This window comes from Giraffa tippelskirchi, chromosome 3 (genome assembly GCF_054371585.1).
Source record: "Giraffa tippelskirchi isolate mGirTip1 chromosome 3, T2T-mGirTip1v1.2.pri, whole genome shotgun sequence".
NCBI classification, from domain to species: domain Eukaryota; kingdom Metazoa; phylum Chordata; class Mammalia; order Artiodactyla; family Giraffidae; genus Giraffa; species Giraffa tippelskirchi.
In genome coordinates this window covers 29150469-29171386 of record NC_137277.1, presented here as the reverse complement: position 1 = coordinate 29171386, position 20918 = coordinate 29150469, and the positions used below count along the sequence as shown (strand labels likewise).

The following is a 20918-nucleotide window of genomic DNA, read 5'->3' as shown; positions in this document are numbered from 1 at the left end:
AAACAAACTGGAAAATTCTTAAAGAGATGGGAATGCCAGACCACCTGACCTGCCTCTGAGAAACATGTATGCAGGTCAAGAAGCAACAGTTAGAACCAGGCATGGAACAACGGTCTAGTTCAAATTGGGAAAGGAATACATCAAGGCTGTCTATTGTTACCCTGCTTATTTAACTCTATGCAGAGTACATCATGTGAAATGCCAGGTGATGAAGCACAAGCTGGAATCAACACTGCATGAAGAAATATCAATAACCTCAGATATATAGATGACACCCTAATGGCAGAAAAAGAAGAACTAAAGAACCTCTTGATGAAGGTCAAAGAGGAGAGTGAAAAAGTTGGCTTAAAACTCAACATTCAAAAAACGAAGATCATGGCATCTGGTCCCATCACTTCATGGCAAATAGATGGGGAAAAAAAATGAAAACACTGACAGACTTTATCTTCTTGGGCTCCAAAATCACTGCGATGGTGACTGCAGCCCTGAAATTAAAAAACATTTGCTCCTTGGAAGAAAAGCTATGATGAACCTAGACAGTGTATTAAAAAGCAAAGATGTCAACTATGCTGACAAAGCTATGTGTATATGTATATATATAGAGAGAGAGAGAGAGTCAAAGCTATGGTTTTACCAGTAGTCATGTATGGATGTGAGAGTTGGACCATAAAGAAGGCCGAGTGTCTAAGAATTGATGCTTTTCAACTGTGGTGCTGGACAAGACTTTTGAGAGTCCCATGGACAGCAAGGAGATGAAACCATCACTCCTAGAGGAAATCAACACTGAATATTCATTGGAAGGACTGATGCTGAAGCTCCAATACTTTGGCCACCTGATGCAAAGAGCTGACTCACTGGAGGAAAAGTGGGCAACAGTGGATGAGATGGTTGGATGGCATCACTAATTCAATGGACATGACTTTGAGCAAACTCCGAGTGACAGTGAGGGACAGGGAAGCCTGGAGTGCTGCAGTCCATGGGGTCGCAGAGTTGGACACAACTGAGAGACTGAAGAACACAAGAGTCATCTAAATTAAGTATAATATTTTATTGTATTTAGGTTTAATAAATAAGACTTTACTAATCTCTTGCAAGAAAATAACTGGACATGATGAAACTTCAAGGTAAATGAGATAAAAACTTTGGGACAAAAGCTTTAAAGTATTATTTTAGAAATGTCTACTTAACGAGATCTTTCCAGATGTTTGGTAACTTAGGATTCTAAAGCTGTGCCAATTTAAGCTACGTGATGCAAGTTTACCTAAAAGATATTAAGGTACTAAGTCATCAATTACTAGAAAAAAAAGTTAAAAGTATTTGAAAATATTAATGAAAATGTTTGGTATCACCTAAGATGTTCTGTATAAGAAAACAGGATTTCAGATGGTGAAGAATCTGCCTACAATGCGAGAGACCTGAGTTCCATCCCTGGGTCGGGACGACCACCTCGAGAAGGAAATGGCAACCCACTCCAGTATTCTTGCCTGGAGAATTCCACGGACAGAGGAGCCTGGTGGGCTACAATCCACGGAGTTGCAGAGTCAGATGCGACTGAGGAACCAACACACACACTAAGAAAATAAATGTTTTAAAAAATTATCACTGATGTTTGAGCTCACCAATTTATAAAATGCCAACATAAAGATAGAACCTAATTGTTTACTTCTTAGTTTCACTAATATTAATGTTTTAAGAGTTGAGGATTCTAATTTAAACATGTAATTACAGCTATAAGAAACAATACAGTAACTTTTCAAAATATAGTAGGAGATACAATGTATGTTTTCAGTAAAGAAGATATGAGAAATGAAATTACATGTTGGTAAAAAAAAAATGAGCTGGTTAATTTTATTTAGATGAAAAATGAAAGACAGGTTGGATACATAAAGTGATGAGAGATTATGAGGAGGAACCCTGAGGAAAGTTTCATGCATAGTCACGATTAACTAAATTTAGACTGAAGTTAACTAAGTAAATGGACTGTTAAGTGAGCTAATGCAAGACTGGAAATTTTATTTGTCTGTTATAAATGCTCCTTTTGATAACAGATTGTTTTATCAAACCTGCAGAGAAAGAGGATCAAAGACCAAGCGGAGGCAGAAGACTTCCAAGAGAAGAGCAGGGATGAGGCCAGCGAGGGCAATGAGCTTGGAGCCTCTGACAGAGCAAGGAGCTGGGGCTGCAGGTGGAGGCGGGCCTGAGGTGGCAGGTGAGCAGGCACATCTTCCCTAGGGAATGAGGGAACAGGGATCCCTGAGAGCAAACGACCACAGGCGCCCAGGGAAGAAGCACGCTGGCCTGGACCACAACGGGGCAGGAGGGCCAGGCGGCTGTGGCGTGGACGTATTGCCACATCAGGTTCAGTACAACCCACTGGTGAGTTACAAGCAGGAACTAAGGAAAAATCACAGATGGTGCCAAAGCACTGGGTAAATGGTGGTGCCAGTTACAAAACAGGGACAGGGTGCCTGGTGAGAAGCAATTGTGAGGGGTGGAAATCAAGAGATCCATTTACAGGGGGTGGGGTGGGGGTGTACAATATACACGGAGGGAGTAAGAGGGACAAACTCTTTGGTGTCAAATAAGCTACAATGATATAGGGCACAATACAGGAAATATAACAAATATTTTACAATAACTATAAATGGAAGACAACCTTTAAAAACGAAATCACTGTACTGTCCACCTGTAACATATAACACACATCAACTACACTTCGGTAAGAAAAACCAGAACGCAGGAAAAAAAAAAAAAAGAGAGAGACTCATTTGGAACATGTGAAGCGTGAGATGGTCATCAGGCATTCTGGTCAAGATGTCAGGTAGACCTATCTCTCTCTCAGGCTGCGCTGAAGATGTAGAACCAGTACTGAAAGCACAGGCCTTGTGGTTACCTCCCACGGCGCAGGGGCAGAGAGGGAAGTGGCCCAGACAGTGCCGAGGCCCATGAGGGAGGTGACCCAGCGAGCGCGAGCAACCGAGGAGGTGGCCTTGAAGTCCAGTCAAGTGTTTCCACCAGGAGATGGTGATCACTGGGCTGAGCTGACAGGGAGGAGAGCTGGTGACCTCGATGTGGGGAGCTTCAGCAGAGCTGATGGAGGAAAACTGAGTTTTGTTCCAGGGAAAATTGTAAAACCACGGAGGACAGACACCTCCCTGAAGCCACATGTACTACCTTCAGGGATACCAGAGCTGTGCTCCACCTCCATCATTGTGCGAGCTCCCAGCAAAGAGGAAGTGTGAAATCAGAGTCACCGAATGAACGTCAATCTGAAAACTCCCAATATTTCAACCTGTAGTAAGAAACCTGAATGCAAGGACTTCCCTGGTGGTCCAGTGGTTAAGAATCCACCAGCAATGCAGGGGACACAGGTTTTACAGGTCAGGAAACTAGATCCCACATGCCTCAGAGCAACTAAACTCGTGCGCCATAACTACTGAGCCTGTGCCCTAGAGCCCATGCTCCACAACAAGAGAAGCCCCAAGACAAAGAGTAGCACTCACTTGCCACGAGAGAAAAATAATTAAAAGGAAGAAAAACCCAAATGCACGTGAAAAGATACTCAACATCCCTAATTATTAAGAGAAATGCAAACAAAAACTATAATGAAATAACACCTGACAGCAGTCAGAATGGCCATCAAAAAGTACATAAATTCTGGAAAAGGTGTGGAGAAAAGGGAACCCTCCTACGCTACTGGTGAGAATATAAACTGGTGCAACTACTATGGACTACAGTATGGAAGTTCCTCAGAAAACAAAAAAGAGAGTTACCAATCCCACTCCTGGGCATAAACCCAGACAAAACCATAATTCAACAAGACCCAGGCACCCCTACATTCACAGCAGCCAAGACACGGAAACAACCTACATGCCCATCAACAGAGGACTGGACAAAGAACACGTGATACCCAGGCACAATGGAATATTAATCAACCATAAAAAAGAACAAAACAATGCCATTTGCAGTAACACAGATGCAACTAGAGATTATCACACTAAGTGAAGTCAGTCAGATGGAAAAAGACAAATATGACATCACTTATATGCGGAATTTAAAATAATGGCACAGGGCTTCCCTGGTGGTCCAGTGGTTAAGAATCCACCAACCAGTGCAGGAGACACAGGCTCAATTCCTGGTCCAGGAAGATTCTACATGCCTCAGAGCAATTAAGCCTGTGCACAGCTACTGAGGCCACACTCCACAACAAGAAGCCACCGCAGAGAGAGAGGCCCACGAACTGCAACTAGAAAGTAGTCCCCACTCGCCCCAACTAGAAACAAAGACCCAGTGCAGCCAAAAATACATAAAATAAAATCATAAAAAAATAAAGTACAGCACAAACAAACTTATCTACAGAACAGAAGCAGACTCAAAGACAGAGAACAAACTTGTGGTTACCAAAGGGGAGGGGGGAGGACTGGGAATCTGGGGTTTTAGATGCAAACTATTACATTTAGAATGGAGAAACAAGAAGGTCCTACTGTAGAGCACAGGGACCTATACTCAATATCCTATGATAAACCATAATGGAAAAGAATATTTAAAACAGAAGGTATGTATGTGTAAAACTGAATCACTCTGCTATACAGCAAAGATTGGCACCACACTGTAAACCAACTACTTCAATTAAAAAAAAAAAAGAAGACACCGGAATGGCTGAGAACCAGAGCCCCCTGCCCATCCCACACGACCTCACACCTTCCCTCCACGATGAGGGGCGGACAGACTCTGAACTTCTCACTCACACCCTCGTGGACACCGGGAGCTAAGCAACTTAATCTGTATTGTGACCACGGCTGAACCAAGAGACCAGAGAAAACACGTCCCTTCTCCCCCCGAGTTTTCCAGAGATTCTATGTAAGTGAATGACATACTATGAACACGTCACCATGGGGTTAAAACAAAACAAAGCAAACCGGTGATCAAGTCATTTAAAGAAAATCTTACTCCAAACTTTCTGAGACCTTAGAAACAGCCACAGTTAACAAAACGAGTAACTTCCCCTTCCCTGATTGACACACTTTCTGTGTCCTGTACTGCAGCCTGACAGCAAAGCCCTCGGCAGCAAAGGAAGGCCAAAAAAATAACCAGGTTTCCTACCTGATAGAACGTCTTCCGATAATTCCCTTTCTTGTTCAATTTTCTCCTCAAGAGTTGAAATGCAGAATTCATAGCCAGCAAGAGCCAGTTCCTGTCTGTAAAGCAAAGAAGATCAATCAGCTGTCTGTCTTCCAGCTCGGGTTTGCATCACCTAGTGTTAAGATGGACAGGAACTCCGTTTCAAGTCCCTAAGGGATGTCAATCGCTCCTCTATCAGAAGTGTTTTTTTTCGTCATCTCGGAGTGCTGCTGGGGTTTCAGTAACCAACACAACCAGTGCTCCCTCCTCCCCACTAGCAGAGCTGAGGGGCCAGCTCCTCCTCCTGCGAGAGCATCTGACACCTGCTCAACCCAAGAGCAGCGCCAATGGAGGCCTGGGCTCACAGCAGAATTCTAACTGCCGACCTCGTCCATTTCCAGGGGGTGTGTCAGCTCATCACTCCTCTCAAGCTGCAGGTCTCCAACACAAGTTTCTTTTACAGAAATGGAAGCCCCAACCAGGGCGCTAAAAGGCATTTGGCCCCAGTCCGGGGACCCTCAGTCACCAGTGAGGACGCCCAAGCGGCCAGCAGGCTGACTTTGGACAGAAAGAGGGTTGTCCGCTGGCATCTGAGACACACGGTGAGCACCACAGAGCATCCATCTGTCCTGGTCTTTGCTCCTCCACTCTGGCTTTCAGCTCCTCACCGGAAGCTGCACTAAACAAGCTTACCTCTCCTCTGGGCTTGGCCAGACGACCCCACTCTACTCCGTTCTCAGAAGAGGAGCAGCTTTCCCCGAGCCAAACCTCGGCAGCAGCAGGGACCTCATCCAAGCAGGGCATGGAGCAGGGGAGGCTACCCACAAGACGTTCTCAGTCATCAAGAGAGAACACTTCTGAGCAGGGTAACTTATGGGCTAATTACTGTGGGCACCACATAGCTTTCACCTTTTGAGAGACCGTGGGTGCGTCTCACTGTCCACTGTTACCGTCTCTGGGCTTCTCCTTAACCCAGGGGTCCACACCCACCAACATCTGGTCCTGTCTGTAACCTATCCAGAGACACTAACCCGGATGAAATGCTCCCTGGCATGCTGCTGCTGCTGCTAAGTCGCTTTAGTCGTGTCCGACTCTGTGCGACCCCATAGACGGCAGCCCACTAGGCTCCCCCGTCCCTGGGATTCTCTGGGCAAGAACACTGGAGTGGGTTGCCATTTCCTTCTCCAATGCATGCAAGTGAAAAGTGAAAGTGAAGTCGCTCAGTCGTGTCCGACTCTTAGCCACCCCATGGACTGTAGCCTACCAGGCTCCTCCATCCATGGGATTTTTCAGGCAAGAGTACTGGAGTGGGGTGCCACTGCCTTCTTCGCTCCCTGGCATGAATCAACCTCAGTTTCTCTATCGACTTGGAGTCAGAGGCCCCGAGGCTCTGGTCCATCCAGTGTCCAGCCAAATGCCGGCAGATGGACCGGGTCCCCCAGGGAACAAAGAAACGGACCACTTGGGCTGCAGGGGCCAGCCCCAGGGTCTCTGGCTGCAGTGAGCACTCCTCCTACTGGGCTAGGTAGCACTCAAAAAACTTGTAGTACTCAATTTCTGCAGCAACTCAAGGACTAAGGAGAAGCCAGGCCTTCCCTTAAATTTACCCCAAATTAACCCTCCAGGAGTCCTCTGCTTACATCCTCCAAGTTTTCACCTAGAGAGTGAAGGGCACCAGGCCCCTCTATCTGTATCCCTGACCTTTGGCACACATCTAAAATGTTTCCTAAAGCCTTTTCTGTGTACCTGGCAGATTTTTTCTTCTGTGTAATAATCTAGACTCATCTAATACTTTCAAGTAGCACTGCTTTCCTGTCCCACCCGTGCAAAGGCCTCTGCCCCATGCCTTGGTGCCTCCTTGCTACAACCTAGCCACCCCATCACCTCTACAGCCTTTACAAACCGCCCACCAGACGAGCCATGACACTCTCTCACAGCAACTCTCTCATCATGTAACCTGTACCTAACTTCCTGCTTTGATGATACTTCCACCAGCAAAATATGCCACCCCCAGCCACTCTTGCATTGCTCCCAGCTCTCCTAGGAAGAGCAAAACTAAGGTTATAACGACTTCCCAGTTCAAGCAGGAACAGAACACATGACCAGGCCTATCATGGTGCAGCCACAGGGACGAGGGCCACAGGCCACACCGGGCAGGCTAATGGACACAGGAGGGGCAAGACTGGAAAAGGCTCAAGATCTCAAAGATGAGGGATGGGACACCAGGAGTGTGACAACTGAAGATTCTGGATACCCAGGTGATTAGCAGGATGACAACTGTGACACCCCAGGGTCAGTTTCTAACCCACAGCCCTCGTCCCCCGTTGCTCCCACACCCAGACTCTGACTACACTTACCTACTCTGAGCAGCGTAAATAGTGGCCAGCTTTAGGGAGATCTCTATGATTGCATTGTCTTCCTGTTGGGAAAAAAAAAGGAAGTTAGTTCATAACAAATAAAATTTCCTCATGAAGTATTTCAGATTAATTTCTACACTGACTACACCCTGAAAGCCATAGTCTTGATGCTTTTGGAGGAATCAGGCATCATGCTTTTGCATGAGTGAAAGACTGGCAGTTTTTATACTGGTCTTAGGGGGAAAAATCCCAACTTAGTCAAAACACATGTGGGGGCTGGGTAGAGTTTCTAGGACATAAGGCTATTTTGAAATTGCTTCAGCTAGGGTGCAATACTATGTAATGTCCTTACCTGTTGCATGCCCCCTCCAAGCAGGTAACTCATTGTTGCTTTAAAAAGTTTTTCTGCCTAAAAGCATAAGGAAGAGATTTTTCTTTTATTTGGGCCCCATATCTAGATGACTCTGCATTCTAAGTAATAATCTGAAGCAGCATTCCTTGAAAAACACACATACACAGAGAAAGGTAAACTTGAGTTGGAAAAACAGACTAAAATACCAGGACCCCACATCCTCTGGACATCTTGAAAACTACTCTGTGATGTGTAGAACCAGCTTCAGAGATCAACTTCCCACCCAAACCCACTGTGGCAGAGACTGAAAACTACTCCTCTCCTCTCCATCTTTTCAAGTACAGTCTCCTCAGTTTCCACCAGGTCAAGGGTCCTTCCTCTGCATTTCAGGTGTGATCATATGAGGAGGTTGCGGCGAAGAGATGCACGCAGTTTACACGAACAGCCTCAATAGCGTACTTCACAAGGACACTGCTGGCCCTCCATCCTGTCCCTGCCTGCAGCTGGAGATGAGCCAGCGCTCGTACTCAGGTGAGAACACATCGTAGAAGGAACCTGGGCTCCTAGGTCACTTCATGTGGTAGAGGTGCCCACCCCTCTTCAGGGTTCAGCCACCTCTGGACTAATGCATTAAAGGGATATGCTTCCCTCTTATTTCAGTCACTTTATCTTGGGGTCTTTTTGTTACAGCAGCTTAGCCTGTACCCTTATGTGCAGAGGTCCCTTGAGGCTAGCCATTCACAAATCTACAACATTACAACATGATTTACTTACGTTTTCAAGCTGACCCCTTATAAATGCAAAGTTCGCCATCTGAAAGCAGATTACAAGTTGTTTTTCAGTTTACAGCATTGTGTTTCCACTTACTTCAAAATCTTTACACTAAAAACTCCCCTTTGCTTTCACCTTCTATCTAAAAAAAACAGGCCAGAAACTGTCGCTAATCCGCTAGAAGCGAAGTCCAGCAATGGGGTGAGAGTACATGCATAAACTTTGATGATGACAAAGCTAGATCCACTCTTCACTGAGAACACAAATATTAATGATAATTGTTTCTTTTCGGTCTGGGGTTGAGGTTTCTTACACATGACACTCCAAGGGTAATAAAAATTGAAAACTAAAGAAAACTTAGTAAAAACAAAACCCAGAGAGACATCCTGAAGGTCAGGAATACTAATCAGGAGCACTAACAGCCCTTCTCCTGCACCACTGTAGGGGGCTCAGACTGGTCAGGGGAGTTACCAAGTCATAAGTATAAGCAATGGCCTTTGTGTTGTGACTCTTGTGGGCAAGAAGAAGAGCGTCATGCAAAATCAGCTCTGCCTCTTCTGGCTCATCTTTCATGATGCACAACTGAAAAGAGAAAACAAAAGAAAAGAAAAGAAAACACAAAAAGAACAGAGACATGCACCACCAGACAGAAGCGAGTACAGCTACGTGTCCCAGTACACAGAGGGAAGCTAGTCATTCATTCCTCAAACATTTATTGAATCCCTGCTGTGCAAAGGCAAGGTGTCTGCAGTGGCGACTGGACAGGGGCTCCCCTGCAGCTCCGCATGGCCACAGATATAGCACACTGACTAACAGACATAGGCAGCAGGATCGTGAACACTTTTCACGAGCTCTTATAAGGGAGCTGCTGGCCCTACATCCTCCTCCGGTCTTCCTACAGGACAGGTGGGCTCAATTACAACCAATGATGCAGGCTGTGAAGAAAAGCAAGAGAAAGGAACAAGGGGTTTCCTTCAAATGGGAGTCAAGAAAAGCCGCCCAAGGAAGCGACAGTTAAACTGATGTGAGAAGGAAGAGAAACAGCCAACCAAGTAAGGAACTGTGGGGGGAAAATTGACCCGAACAGAGAGCAGGGAAAGAGCAGAGGTGTTACAGGCTGAAAAAAATGGATCTTTAAGAACCACTCAAACAATGAAAGTGAACAGATGCGAACCGAGGTGATGACTGTTACTGCCAAGTAGGGAGGCAATGGGACAGGACCATAGGTCTCACCGGCCAGGGCAAGGAGTCTGGGTTCTACCACAAACGCTGTGACGGGTCATCCAAGGCTTGTGGGCACGGAATGACACCAGCTGATTTACATTTAAATGATCGCTCCAGTTGCTGTCGAGCCTGGATGGCAGGGGGGCAACCGGGCAGACAAGACTGCAGGCTGTGGCAGCGTGGCCAGGGTGACAGCAGAAAACACAGAAGAGGCGACAGGTTTGAGAAGCATTTTGGATTTGGTGGCAAAATCCAAAAATTCGTTGCTGGATTCTCGATATATGGGAGGTGGTAGTTGGGTACCACAAGTTCTCAGAATGACTATAGAGCGTCCAGGCAGGAAAATGGGGCAGACTACAGAAAAGAAGAGGTACTGAAGGAAGGGGTCGGGGAGGTGCCTAGGACCACAGGTCCCTTTGGGTTAGGTGAAGCCTCCAAATGGAGCTGGCAGGCGGGTCGCATCCGCCGTCTGCAGGCACCCGTGTGGACGCGTCGGGCATGAGGCGGCGGTCAGCCCAAAGAAGGAGGCCCAGCACCCCGGGAAGAGGGGAAAACGCTCTGGAAGAAGAGGCCCCCCCCGCTCCCCTCAGCCTGTGCGCACTTCTCCCCGCGCTCGCCAACCTCGCGGCCCACAGGGCCGCCTCCACCTGCGCCCGACGCGCGGCGGGCGGACCCCAGGACTCCGTCCACCGGGGTCCCCGTAGCTGGAGGGCGCGCCGCGGCCCCTCACCTTGGCTCGCTTCAGCAGCTGGATGATCTCAGCCTCGGCCTCGGCGTCCCCGGCCGCAGCCCCGCCCGAGCCCCGCCGCTCCTGCTCCGCCGCCGCGGGCCTCGAGGACCAGGCGAGCGCTGAGGGAAGGGGCGCTGAGGTCACCGCGCTCAGCCCGGCCCGGCCCGGCCCGGCCCGGCCCGGCCCGCCCCGCCCGGCCCGCGCCCCTCACCTGCCAGCAGCGGCAGCAGGCCCGAGACTCGGCCGCGCGGCGCCCCTCGGCACGACGGAGCCCGGGTTCCCGGCGGCCCCGGCAGCAGGCGCACCGGGCGGCAGCGGCCCCGCCGTCCCGCCGCCCGCAACAGGCCTCGGGCCAGGCCCACAGCCACAAGCCGGTACATGGCGGCCCACGCGTCCTCTGCGCACTGCGGCCACCGGCTCCGGAAGTCCCGCCCCTGGCGCCGAAGGCCCGCCGATTGGCCGGGCCGCCCGCATGCGCCGGGACGCCAGCCTACGTCACCTCGCCCCCCTCCCCCGCCACGGAGAACGCGGGACTCGGCATGGCGGCTCCGACTGGGTCTCTCACGCTGCCAGCCGTGGTGGAGGAGCTGCTGAGCGAGATGACGGCGGCGGTGCGGGACGGCGCGCCGAGTACGGGCGAGGGCGCGGGAGGCAGCGCCGGCGGGACGGGGTTCGGGGGTCCAGGCCCACTGGGGAGGTCTCCGCCTTCTCAACTCGCCTGTAGCCCTTCCTTTTCCCGGTCTGTGTTCGTTCCAAACGGTTCCCCTCCTGACTTCTGTGCACGAGTGACTGTTTCAGGGCCGCAGACGCAGGACTTGAGGGGTCTGGACGCTGTGTCTGTGTCTTTATTCCTCTGGCCAGCAGAGGATGCTCTGTGACCAGGCTCCCGCATCCCCGGGCCGCAAGCGCACGGGGCTCGAGAGGGTCCTGATCAGAGCGCCTCCTCGTTAGAGCTGCGCCACCGGTATCTGAATTACCAACGAATACATAGGTTAGGCCTCAGGACTGCCTCTGCTGGTTCACTTGGGCGGCGTTTGTTTGCAAAGGAGCGCACTTTGAAAAGGATTTACCTTGACTTATTGTTTTTAAAGAATTGAGAGGAGGAAGCCAACTTTTCTCATTTCAGTTAAATCTAAAGCAGTACATGTGCTTAAAAGATGAGGGGAGCCAGGTATTCGAACATCCTCTAATCCCAAAAAGCTTGGGGGAAAAGCCAGTCTGTTGACAGCTCAAACAGTGGTTGCCAGAAAGGGCGGTTGTGTGAAGAGCACAGTGTGAGAGTCTTGAAGGGGGCGCCCCTGAGGCTTGGGGCTCATAGAGACCCCTATCACCGATTCACGTTTTTCAGAGCCGTTTTCTGCTATTTAAAAATCTTTGTTCTTAGACAGTCATACACTCTTCCTGAGCCCCCTCCTTCGACAGTAATTTTCTTTAGATGAGTATTCTGAGCTTACACTTGTTTGATGATGTAAAATCTAGTCACAGCTGAGCCATGTAGGAAGTGATGACTACTTCTCCTTTACTGTAACTTTTTGCTTTCTCTCAAAACTATCATGATTGCATTTGTTTGGTTGTTTACTTTTCTATATGTTTATCCCTAATTCAGTAACTTCCTTATAGTGCAGATGGTAAAGAATCTGCCAGCAATGCAGGAGACCCAGGTTTGATCCCTGGGTCAGGAAGATCCCCTAGAGAAGGAAATGGCAATCCACTCCAGTATTCCTGCCTGGAGAATTCCATGGACAGGAGCCTGGCGGGCTACAGTCCATAGGGTCGCAAAGAGTCGAACACGACTAAGTGACTAACACAAACACACACACATCAGTAATTCAACTTCAAACTCTTACCAGTGTCCTAAATCCTCTACTCAAGATGCTGAGGTGTTTTGTCCATTTCATTTTCCTCTCCTAGAGCTTCCAGGGTGCTCTCCTGAGATCTCCCCCCACCATCACTGTCTGGGGAATTCCCTTTACCTACCTTGGGCCTTAATGTTTAGTATACCCTACAATTTTCTTTTTCTCGGTTTACTGTCTTATTTTATAGAGCACATATTCTCCTGTCCTGAGACTTAATCGATTGTTTGGCTAGGTATTATTGAATTATATGTTGGAAATATTTCCTGAGACATCTTAAAGTATTATTCTGCTACCTTCCAACTTCTTAAACTTACTTTCAAAGAGTCTTATTTTAGCCCTCCTGCTTCATTTCCACTTCAGAGCCATCTGGTGCCACCAATTTCTGGAGGTTTTTTTTGAGGGTACTAGAGTCTGAAGTGTAAGTCAGGTTGTTGCTTGGCTCTCCTATTGCTAGCTTAACTTGCAGTTTTCTCAGGTCTTGTAAATAATTTTCCACTATATCTTAGTTGTGTCTCTCCCTGTCCTCATCCTTGAGAGTTTATGCATTTTTAGAAAATTCTTTTATTATTGTTTAGTGGAATATTGGGAAGCAGTAAAATTTGATGCATAGGTTCAGTTCATCAACTTACACAGAAGTCTTTTTGGCTATAATAGTCTTTTTAAAATGTTTTTGTCTATGGTCACTGGTTTAACACAATTCACTTACTTTCCATTCCTGTTTTACAGTTCCTGATGAGCATCTGTTATCGTAAGTATACATCCTTTTGTATTTGGGGTTCTTTATAAACCACTAATGTGTGTTTTTAAAGGCCAATTCTTTCAACATCAACTCTTATTTTTAGAAAATATTCTTATTAAGCTAGGAACAATATTTTATTGATGTGATTGTTCAAAATCTGTCTCAAGTGAATAACCAGCACTGTACTTGACAGTACAAGGCACTCCCGTATTGTCCTAAGTACCACTGTATTTTAACATCATTCTAAAAGTTGTAGCTCTTACACTACTAACACATGAAAAGAGAAGGACATTTGACTCTTGAACAACAACTCTTACACATACAGTGCTTGGGGAGGCCTGCTTTCTGGGTAAGAGGCTGTTGGCAACACCCATTAAAATGGAAAAATGCACATGTGCTAGGACTCAGGAGTTCTGCTTTCATCTACATAACCTGGAAGAACTCTCATGGATGTACACAAGGAACATGTTATGGGCATAATTGAGTATCATTTGTAATAGTGTAAAACGGAAACAGAATGTCCATCAATAGAGTACTTTAAAAAAGAGTATTTAAGAAATAAAATGTACTATGTATATACACTAGAATATTATCCAAAAGTTAAATTTTAAAGTATATGTTTGTATATATATGTATGTATATATATATATATATAAATGCACGCGCATGCGCGCGCACACACACACATATGCATCTTCTCAGAAGCACACTCAATGGGGAAAAAAGTTGCCCAAAAAGCCCAGAATATACTGTTCATGTTTTAAACTTAGAAAACATCATCATATGTATATATGTGTGTGTGTATGTATGTATAGTAAAATATAAAAACATTAACATGAAATGCGTGTGGTTGCCTTGGGGTTGAAGAAACTGAGGAAGGACAGGAAGGCCTCTGACATATAAAGAGGCTTCTTTATAAACAACATGTTAACTATTTATTCTGGGTGGTTGGTTATGTGGGATTTTGCTGTATTACGTTTTTTTCCGAATTAAAATAAATTTTCAGAAGCTGCTGATGGTAATCCTTCGGGTCAAGTCAGAGAAGTGGCTTTCAGTCCATCGTCTAACCTGAGGCTCCCCTCCTTCCCAGGCTGAAATTTGTCTTCGGCTCGTCAGCTGTCCAGGCCTTGGACCTAGTTGACCGCCAGTCTGTCACCTTAATCTCCTCGCCCAGCGGGAGGCGTGTTTACCAGGTAGAAACCCAGAGGTGGAGGAGTCTCAACCAGATCCCCTTAGGACAAACGTTTTCTTGAATCTGTATGAAAGCTGGTGGATGGTTGAAAGGACTTGACCCAACTTAGTGAAATCAGAGTGTGAGTAGTTAGAGTCAGATAGATGTGGCCTGTTAACCCCACCTGAGAGCAGCATGTGGAACCAGCAATTATCCAGGGAGGCTCTTTCCCCAGGTCTAATGGTCACAGCCAACTTTCCCTTTCTGTCATTTGACACTACAGGGATCACCCTGTTCCTTGTCTCTTGCTTACAAGCAAAAGCCAAAATGCATTTTAAGGTCCTTTCACATGTCAAGGTTCATCTAATAGAAACGATCTGTCAGAACTGTTGTTGGAAGCGTTCACGAAGGCCACACTGTGCTGAATGCGGGCAGTTTACTTGGACCTTAGTTCAAGCGGACTTTAAGGTAGGCAGGTTTGTAAAGTACAAATCGGACTCCTATCAGACTCAGAATTACTTTCATGTATTGCTAATTCTCACCAAAAGCCCGGAAAGATATTTATTTTGCTGAAAACTGAGATGCTGAAAATTAACAGTCTCCTATGGCAGCAGGGTTGTATAGCTGGCAGCCAGTCCTGCCTGCCTCTGTGTCAACAGTGGGTCAGACTCTCTGCCCTGCATACCCCAAGTTTAGCCACGTTAGTCATGGTACGCCAGCTGGGATTCAGAGAAGGGGATCTTGTGAATGAAATAAAAATGTTGGCAGTGGTCTCCAAAATTTTGTGTATGGAAGGGGTAGAAGCAGCAGCCATCAGCTCTGTATGAAATCCAGGCCTTGTTGAAGACCAGGAAAGGCGGAATTTTTGAGCGTTTGGGTTCTGGATTACTTATGATGACTCTCTCAGAGTTGAGACCGTGTTGATTCATTTTTAGCAAGTGACTGAGCAAAGCCTCTCGGGCACATGGATGGCTTGGCCCATGAACTTGCTGTTCCATGCAGTAGGATGGTGCAGCCAGCTGGCACGTCTTCGTGCATTTCTGCCTGAAGTAAGCTGGGGTGATTAGTGCCGAATGCTGCAGTTAAAACTTCTGCATTGTATTTGCTCAGAAGAGGCTGCTTATTAGAATTTTCTGTTGGTGAACGTCATAGATTAAGAATCAGAACTCTTAAGCGATGTTGTTTGTGCCTGAGGAAGGATTTCCATTTTCTTTGCTAGTGTATTTATTTTTGGGTTTTATGTAGCTAACATACCCTGTCAAAAAGGGCTTCTGAGTTTTTCCATGTCTTTTAGTTTCAGATTCTCTTGTCTCAGTTCCAACATCAGCAGAACACTTAACCCCCACAAGCATGATCTTGCTGTTAGTTAAAATCTCAAAGACTGTGTTGGAAATATTTCAGTTATTGTTGACTTATTATTCCTCCCACGATCACTGTGACTTGTTTTAGTTTTCATCATTCACATTTTGTATTATGTCATGTTGCTTTATTCGTCATAAAAATGCAAAGTTCTTAGAATTGTGTTGGACTTTGAATTAAATGAGGTTGTAGACACCTTACAGACACCCTCCAATTAACCCCAGTGGTTTCACTGTATATAGTAATATGGAAAGAATTTGGCTTAATTCAGAGGTTCTGTGAGATGTAAAGGTTGAGTCAGGTGTTGCCTTGTTACCCAGCTAGTTATCGTTCCATAGGTCGATCTTCTAACATTCTCACCTCCTCCAGGTGTGGTGGTAATTACCCTAAACTCACACTCATGTTGTCACCTGAGTCTCTTTTTGATAAACTTCGGTCCTCCTAGGAAGGGGGATGCTTCAGTCAGGAGGGGCCAAGTTACATTTGTAACAATGACCCCTAAATTTAAAAGCTACAAAGTTATGCCTCACTCCCTGTCCATCTCCATCAAGAGTCAATTGCAGCTTTGATCCAGAACATCGTGGCCCAGGATCCCAGGCGACGGATCAGCCTGTGTCTGGGACACTGTGGATCTCATAGCAGAGGGAAGTCAGGATATCGTAGGTATCCGTGTTGAACGTTTCTCCCTGGCCAGTCACACTTTACTGGCTAACGCAGGTCACATAGTCAGCCTGTATGTAACAGGGCAGGGACATATCCTCTTTCTGAGAGAGGCACCGAACTCAGGGAACAGGGAATTGTATACAGTTCACCACTATGACGGATGCTGAGGGCTTGGAGCAGCCATAAAGTAAACTGTGTTTGTGGGTGGATGACCGTCCAGTGGGCTAGTCTCCTTAGAGCCTCACTGCAGCCACAGCAGACTCCTCCCAGGGAGGTGTGGGCAAGTCCAGCCTGGGTCTGAGTGTCTTCCTGCCTGCATTCCTTTTGTAAAGGCTCCCCTCTGGGACTGACACTCCTGGCTCCGAGTGGGCGAGCTTGGAGCACTTCCTGTAAGAGGAGGTGGTTTTTTCCACGAAGGGTGAATTAGACAGTCCCTGAGGTCAGTTTCCAGCTCCAAACACATCTGACTCAGATCTCTGCCCGATTATCAGGTTCATTAGTCGTCCACTGCTAGATAGAGAAGCCAACTGAGAAGTGACTCTTTTTACCGTATTCACCGCCTTGGGTGGCTGCATGTCTTGAATCCCACCCAGGGAACTTCTGCAGAACTTCTCCCCACCTCTGAGTGGCCAGGCACTTACTCAGCCTCGTGCAGAGTGTAATTGGCTGGGGACCCACCATAAGGAGGAAGCAGTCTGTGTGGAATCCCAGAGGCTTATGCCTAATTAACCATAAATCTAGAGAGAAGAAGAAACCATTGGTAATGGTTTAGAGACCCAAGAATTGTTGGTGTCCCTGCTGGACGTTGGTGGGTTTTCTTGCAGGACTGAGTGGGAACCAGTCTGCTCTCATGCTCTCCCTTCGGCAAAGGGCAGCTCCTCCTCGCACCCCCAGCGCTCACCAGTTACAACACATCAGCGCCTCAGGACTGGAAACGTGTGGTGTGACTTTCTTAATGCCCAGTTTGTAATGGGGCTGAAATGTGTAATGGGTTCAGTAGGCGTCTTGTTACCCAGTCACCAGCCATTTCCGGCCATCCTGCAGCCCCCAAGGAGTCCTCCTAACTTGGCAAAAAAAAACCCATAGCGACATGCACGCACTAGGTGAAATGCTGGAGAGACACCACCTGACTCAACATTGCTCTTTTTCAGTGTTAGTCTTACCTGTGTGAGGAAACCAGGAAACCATTCTAGGAGCACTGACATTCCTTTTTTCCATGTAGATTGTCATCTCAGAGCCTGAAACAAATGTGAAGGCCCTGGGGCACATCCCCCAGGGGCAGTTCCCAGTCACTGACCCACTGCAGGGGGTCTCTAGGTCCCTGGGATAGTAACTTTACTCCATTGGGACATTAGGAACAAAGCCCTCCACTTCCTGTCTCTGGCACCTGGGGGTGAGGATGGAGACTAGCCATTTCTCCAGGTCTGTCCAGCCACCCTCCAAACACAGGGTCCCCCGTGTCCCCTGACTGACAGCAAGGCAGTTGGCTCTGATCGTGGCCTCCTGCGAGCCCTCCCGGGTCCATGACCTCATACCGTCCTGCTAGGTGAGCAGGCAGACCTGGGCTTGCCACTCCCCATGGCAGCTGAGTCACCCCGTTACAGGAGTCTCTGTTCCACGTGTTCCTCCCACTCCCCGCTGGGCCTTTCCTGTCCTCAGACTCCTGCTAGGAGTGTGGTGGAGGCTTTAGACATTCACACACATGCTGTGAAATAACTACAAAGGCTGAGAAACACAACAACAAAGTACAGCGCAGGGAGCCTTCTCCTCTGTCTCTCTAGTCAACCCTCTGAATCCCCAGGCGGAGAAACAGCGGTTCATGTGGAGGGTTCAACCCATCTGAGATGCTTCTGTTTTGCATGTGGAGCTGTCAAGGGCAGGGCACTGAAGCAGCAGGAGGGTCCCGCTGGTGGGTAGGCCCTCGGAGAACAGCCCTGCACCCTCACACAGGTACACTCAAGGGGAGTAGTGGTTTCCCCACTCACCTTTCCAGGTCTGACTCCACCTGCCCTCCCCTTTCCAGGTGCTTGGAAGCTCCGGGAGAACGTACACATGTCTGGCTTCTTGCCACTACTGCTCGTGCCCGGCGTTCGCCTTCTCCGTGCTGCGGAAGGGGGACAGCCTCCTGGTGAGGACGGATGGGCCTCGGCCATGGCCGAGCCAGTGGCGGGGTGGGGGGGGCTGGGAGCCTCGCTCTGCACCCTACATGGGGTTTACTCTGTGTGGAAACAGACAGTAATTCATTGTCCTTGACTTCAGTCAGTCATCTCTTCTGGCTTTACCCTCCCAAAACGCAGGGGCATTTTTAGAACTATGCCAGTTTCCCGTTTTAATTTAAAAGGTCAGAGATGAAGCTTCAGGAGGGCAGCAGGTAATCCCCAGAGTTGGCACCTGGGCAGTTATAGGGCCCAGTAAAAACATGAGCCAAACTGGACGCTGGCAACTGTGTGTGCCCCCACCTCCAGCCACGAGGCACTTCTCCCACTGCCCGTGGACAGCCTGGTGCTCAGCCTCGCTTGCCTTTCACCGGGGGCAGCAAAGCATGTTGGTTCCTCGGCCGATCTCACAGGAGCCCAGAGCGTCAGGCAGGAACGAGACCTCCTCACATCTGTCCTGAGTCCACAGGAGAACCACTACCCACCTGAGGGCGGCGAGCAATCTTTCCAGTCTTGCCAAGGAAGAAAATTACAGCATCCGCCCCACACCCCCCTTTCTTTACACAGTGGTCACACCTGACAGGAAGCAGGTGGCAAGCGGGTTTTCCCGTTGACAGGGAGCCTCACTCAGTGATCTCACCTGAAAAATGACAGGGTTGGAGCCAGGCCCTCAGCAGCCCAAGTGGTGTGCCCCACGGTGTGAGGTCCAGCACAGATCATGCCTTTGAGAGGGACAGGCAAGACAGTGAGGGTCCCGTGGTCCCTGCTCTGGCTGTCCCGTGGTAAGGACTAGTCCCTCTGTGTAGACTCGGTGCATGTGTGTAAAATGAAGATAAGCCCTGTCCCCCAGGGGGCTGTCAGATTTAAATGAGATAATCTTTGAGATGCTCTTAGCAACACTGTACCTTGAGGAACGTTAGCCACTGCTGTTAACAACTTTCTGAGGGCAAGGAAGAAAGAAGTGTAATTTAGGACTGACATAAAGAGCCTGTCTTGGTTTTCACTTGGTTTCACCTGTCCCTCCTGGATCTACACTGTTGCCCCAAACAGCAGGCCAAGTATTGATAAAACCTCCTTGTCCACACGGACTCCTAGAAAGTAGACACCTGTCTAACCTTGGTCTGCGGTTCTAGGCAGTGGGTTCCAGGCCCCTGACGTGTGTGCCCCGCTCCTTTCTTGCTCTGTGAAGCCTGGCCCTCTTCATTTCTAACTGGCTTGCCTGTTGTCTGTTCTAGTGCAAGCACCTCTTGGCAGTTTACCTGAGTCAGGTCACGAGGACCTGTCAGCAGCTGAGTGTCTCTGACAAGCAACTGACTGACATACTGTCAGCAGAGAAGACACAGGAAGCATAAAAGTGCAGACAGAGCATCACTGACCATCTTTCAAAGTAGAAGTCCCGTCCAGAGACGCATGTGCCCTGTCACGCGTGGTTCACGTGGAGGAGACGTGGACTAGACTTCACATTAGTGTCCCCTTCTGCCCTGGACTCCAGACCCAGGACATGTATACGGTGTGAAGCCCTCATGAAAAATCCAGCCTCCAGGCCCCATGGGTAAAAAATTTCCAGATGTAATCAAGCATCTTAGACTCCAAAGCCTAACATCAAGTCGCATCCACAGTGAGTTAGATTTTCAAACAACCAAAGTCGTAGTCCTTCTTAAGAGGCTAGAATGGGAGAGGAGACAGTACGATGGTTTAGATGCACAAGCGTTAGTTCTTTTTCTTGGGCCTAGAAAGTCTTTCTGCAGTAAAAGGTCAGAGGAGGGATGTGGCTACAACAGCAGCAGATACAAAGAGACGTTGGGGTGCTGGTTTCACAGGCTCCAGACATTTGTAGTGTTGAGGCCAAAACAGTTGCTTAAATAGACTGTTGGGAAGGCAGCACCTAGAACAAGGAAGTGCAGGTCTGCTCGGAACATTTCTGAGCTTCTTAACAAGTGGGTGAGGGAGGCAGCCAGAGATGCTGCTGGGTGTTCTAGGCTGAGTGAGAAAAGGCAGATTCCAGAGGCTGTGAGGCGGGAGAGGAATGGGACTCATTTGGACCCCAAAAGAGAGCAAAGGAGCTGTGATGGAAGGAAATGAACAGGAGACGGAGCTGAGACAGGACAGGCACCTCCCTCGGGGACAATCGTCCACAGCTGAACAGGGTCCTAGGACAGGCTTTCCCCATCTCTCTGGGGCTTCATGTCCTTGCAGGGTTACTGCAAGAGGAGCTGAGCCAGCCACCAGACAGGCGAAGTGGATGGTCTTGTAGCCTAGGTACTCCCAACCCTGTACCCCTGAAACAGGAGGTGCTAAGGAATGAACGTGTGGAAGGGCACAACGGCGTAAGCTTCTGTGGTTGGCACAACTGTCTCCTAGGTGATGGTGCGGCAAATAAAACCTGTCAAGACTCTACTCAGGAAACGGGGCTGCGTGT

At 48.2% G+C, this 20918-nt stretch overlaps 3 protein-coding genes across 10 annotated transcripts in view; 1 reads left to right on the top strand and 2 right to left on the bottom strand.

Annotated features, from left to right (window-relative positions):
* The window catches only part of TTC19 (tetratricopeptide repeat domain 19), a 29232-nt gene extending 18271 nt beyond the window's left edge, over positions 1–10961 (bottom strand). For 2 of the 7 annotated variants that reach the window (XM_081583753.1, XM_081583756.1), the window contains exons 1-7: positions 10767–10961; positions 10556–10674; positions 9073–9183; positions 8605–8643; positions 7831–7887; positions 7479–7540; positions 5104–5198 (exon numbers count right to left, since the gene is read on the bottom strand). In XM_081583753.1, coding sequence (XP_081439879.1) covers positions 5104–5198; positions 7479–7540; positions 7831–7887; positions 8605–8643; positions 9073–9183; positions 10556–10674; positions 10767–10935 — 652 coding nt within the window. In that variant the 5' untranslated portion in view covers positions 10936–10961. Of the gene's footprint in view, positions 1–5103; positions 5199–7478; positions 7541–7830; positions 7888–8604; positions 8644–9072; positions 9184–9834; positions 9955–10555; positions 10690–10766 lie in introns of all 7 variants that reach the window. The other 5 variants (XM_081583757.1, XM_081583751.1, XM_081583754.1 and 2 more) reach the window with 5 other exon arrangements.
* Positions 10962–11070: 109 nt separating this feature from the next.
* ZSWIM7 (zinc finger SWIM-type containing 7) lies at positions 11071–20905 on the top strand. 2 transcript variants are annotated; one of them, XR_014080487.1, is made up of 6 exons: positions 11071–11185; positions 13138–13159; positions 14241–14343; positions 18367–18471; positions 19735–20117; positions 20696–20905. XR_014080487.1 is itself a non-coding variant. In XM_081583773.1 (5 exons), exons 1-5 carry the CDS (start codon positions 11095–11097, stop codon positions 19849–19851), a joined length of 438 nt encoding a protein of 145 aa, XP_081439899.1. In that variant the 5' UTR covers positions 11071–11094; the 3' UTR covers positions 19852–20905. The 2 variants fall into 2 exon arrangements, 1 of the variants encoding a protein (XP_081439899.1); XM_081583773.1 differs by having other exon boundaries at positions 19735–20905.
* Positions 11274–20918, bottom strand: part of ADORA2B (adenosine A2b receptor) — a 31273-nt gene continuing 21628 nt past the window's right edge. Inside the window, exons 3-5 of the mRNA XM_081583760.1 lie at positions 18329–18561; positions 17507–17581; positions 11274–11523 (exon numbers count right to left, since the gene is read on the bottom strand). Coding sequence (XP_081439886.1) covers positions 18546–18561 — 16 coding nt within the window. The 3' untranslated portion in view covers positions 11274–11523; positions 17507–17581; positions 18329–18545. The remainder of the gene's footprint in view (positions 11524–17506; positions 17582–18328; positions 18562–20918) is intronic.

What these genes read in the sequence shown, in the direction of transcription:
- ZSWIM7 (XM_081583773.1), top strand. Translation starts at nt 11,095, where the DNA reads ATGGCGGCTCCGACTGGGTCTCTCACGCTGCCAGCCGTGGTGGAGGAG. An exon ending in GCGGGAGGCGTGTTTACCAG is followed by an intron (nt 14,344 to 18,366) that starts GTAGAAACCCAG and finishes TCCCCTTTCCAG; the next exon opens with GTGCTTGGAAGCTCCGGGAG. An exon ending in GGAAGGGGGACAGCCTCCTG is followed by an intron (nt 18,472 to 19,734) that starts GTGAGGACGGAT and finishes TGTCTGTTCTAG; the next exon opens with TGCAAGCACCTCTTGGCAGT.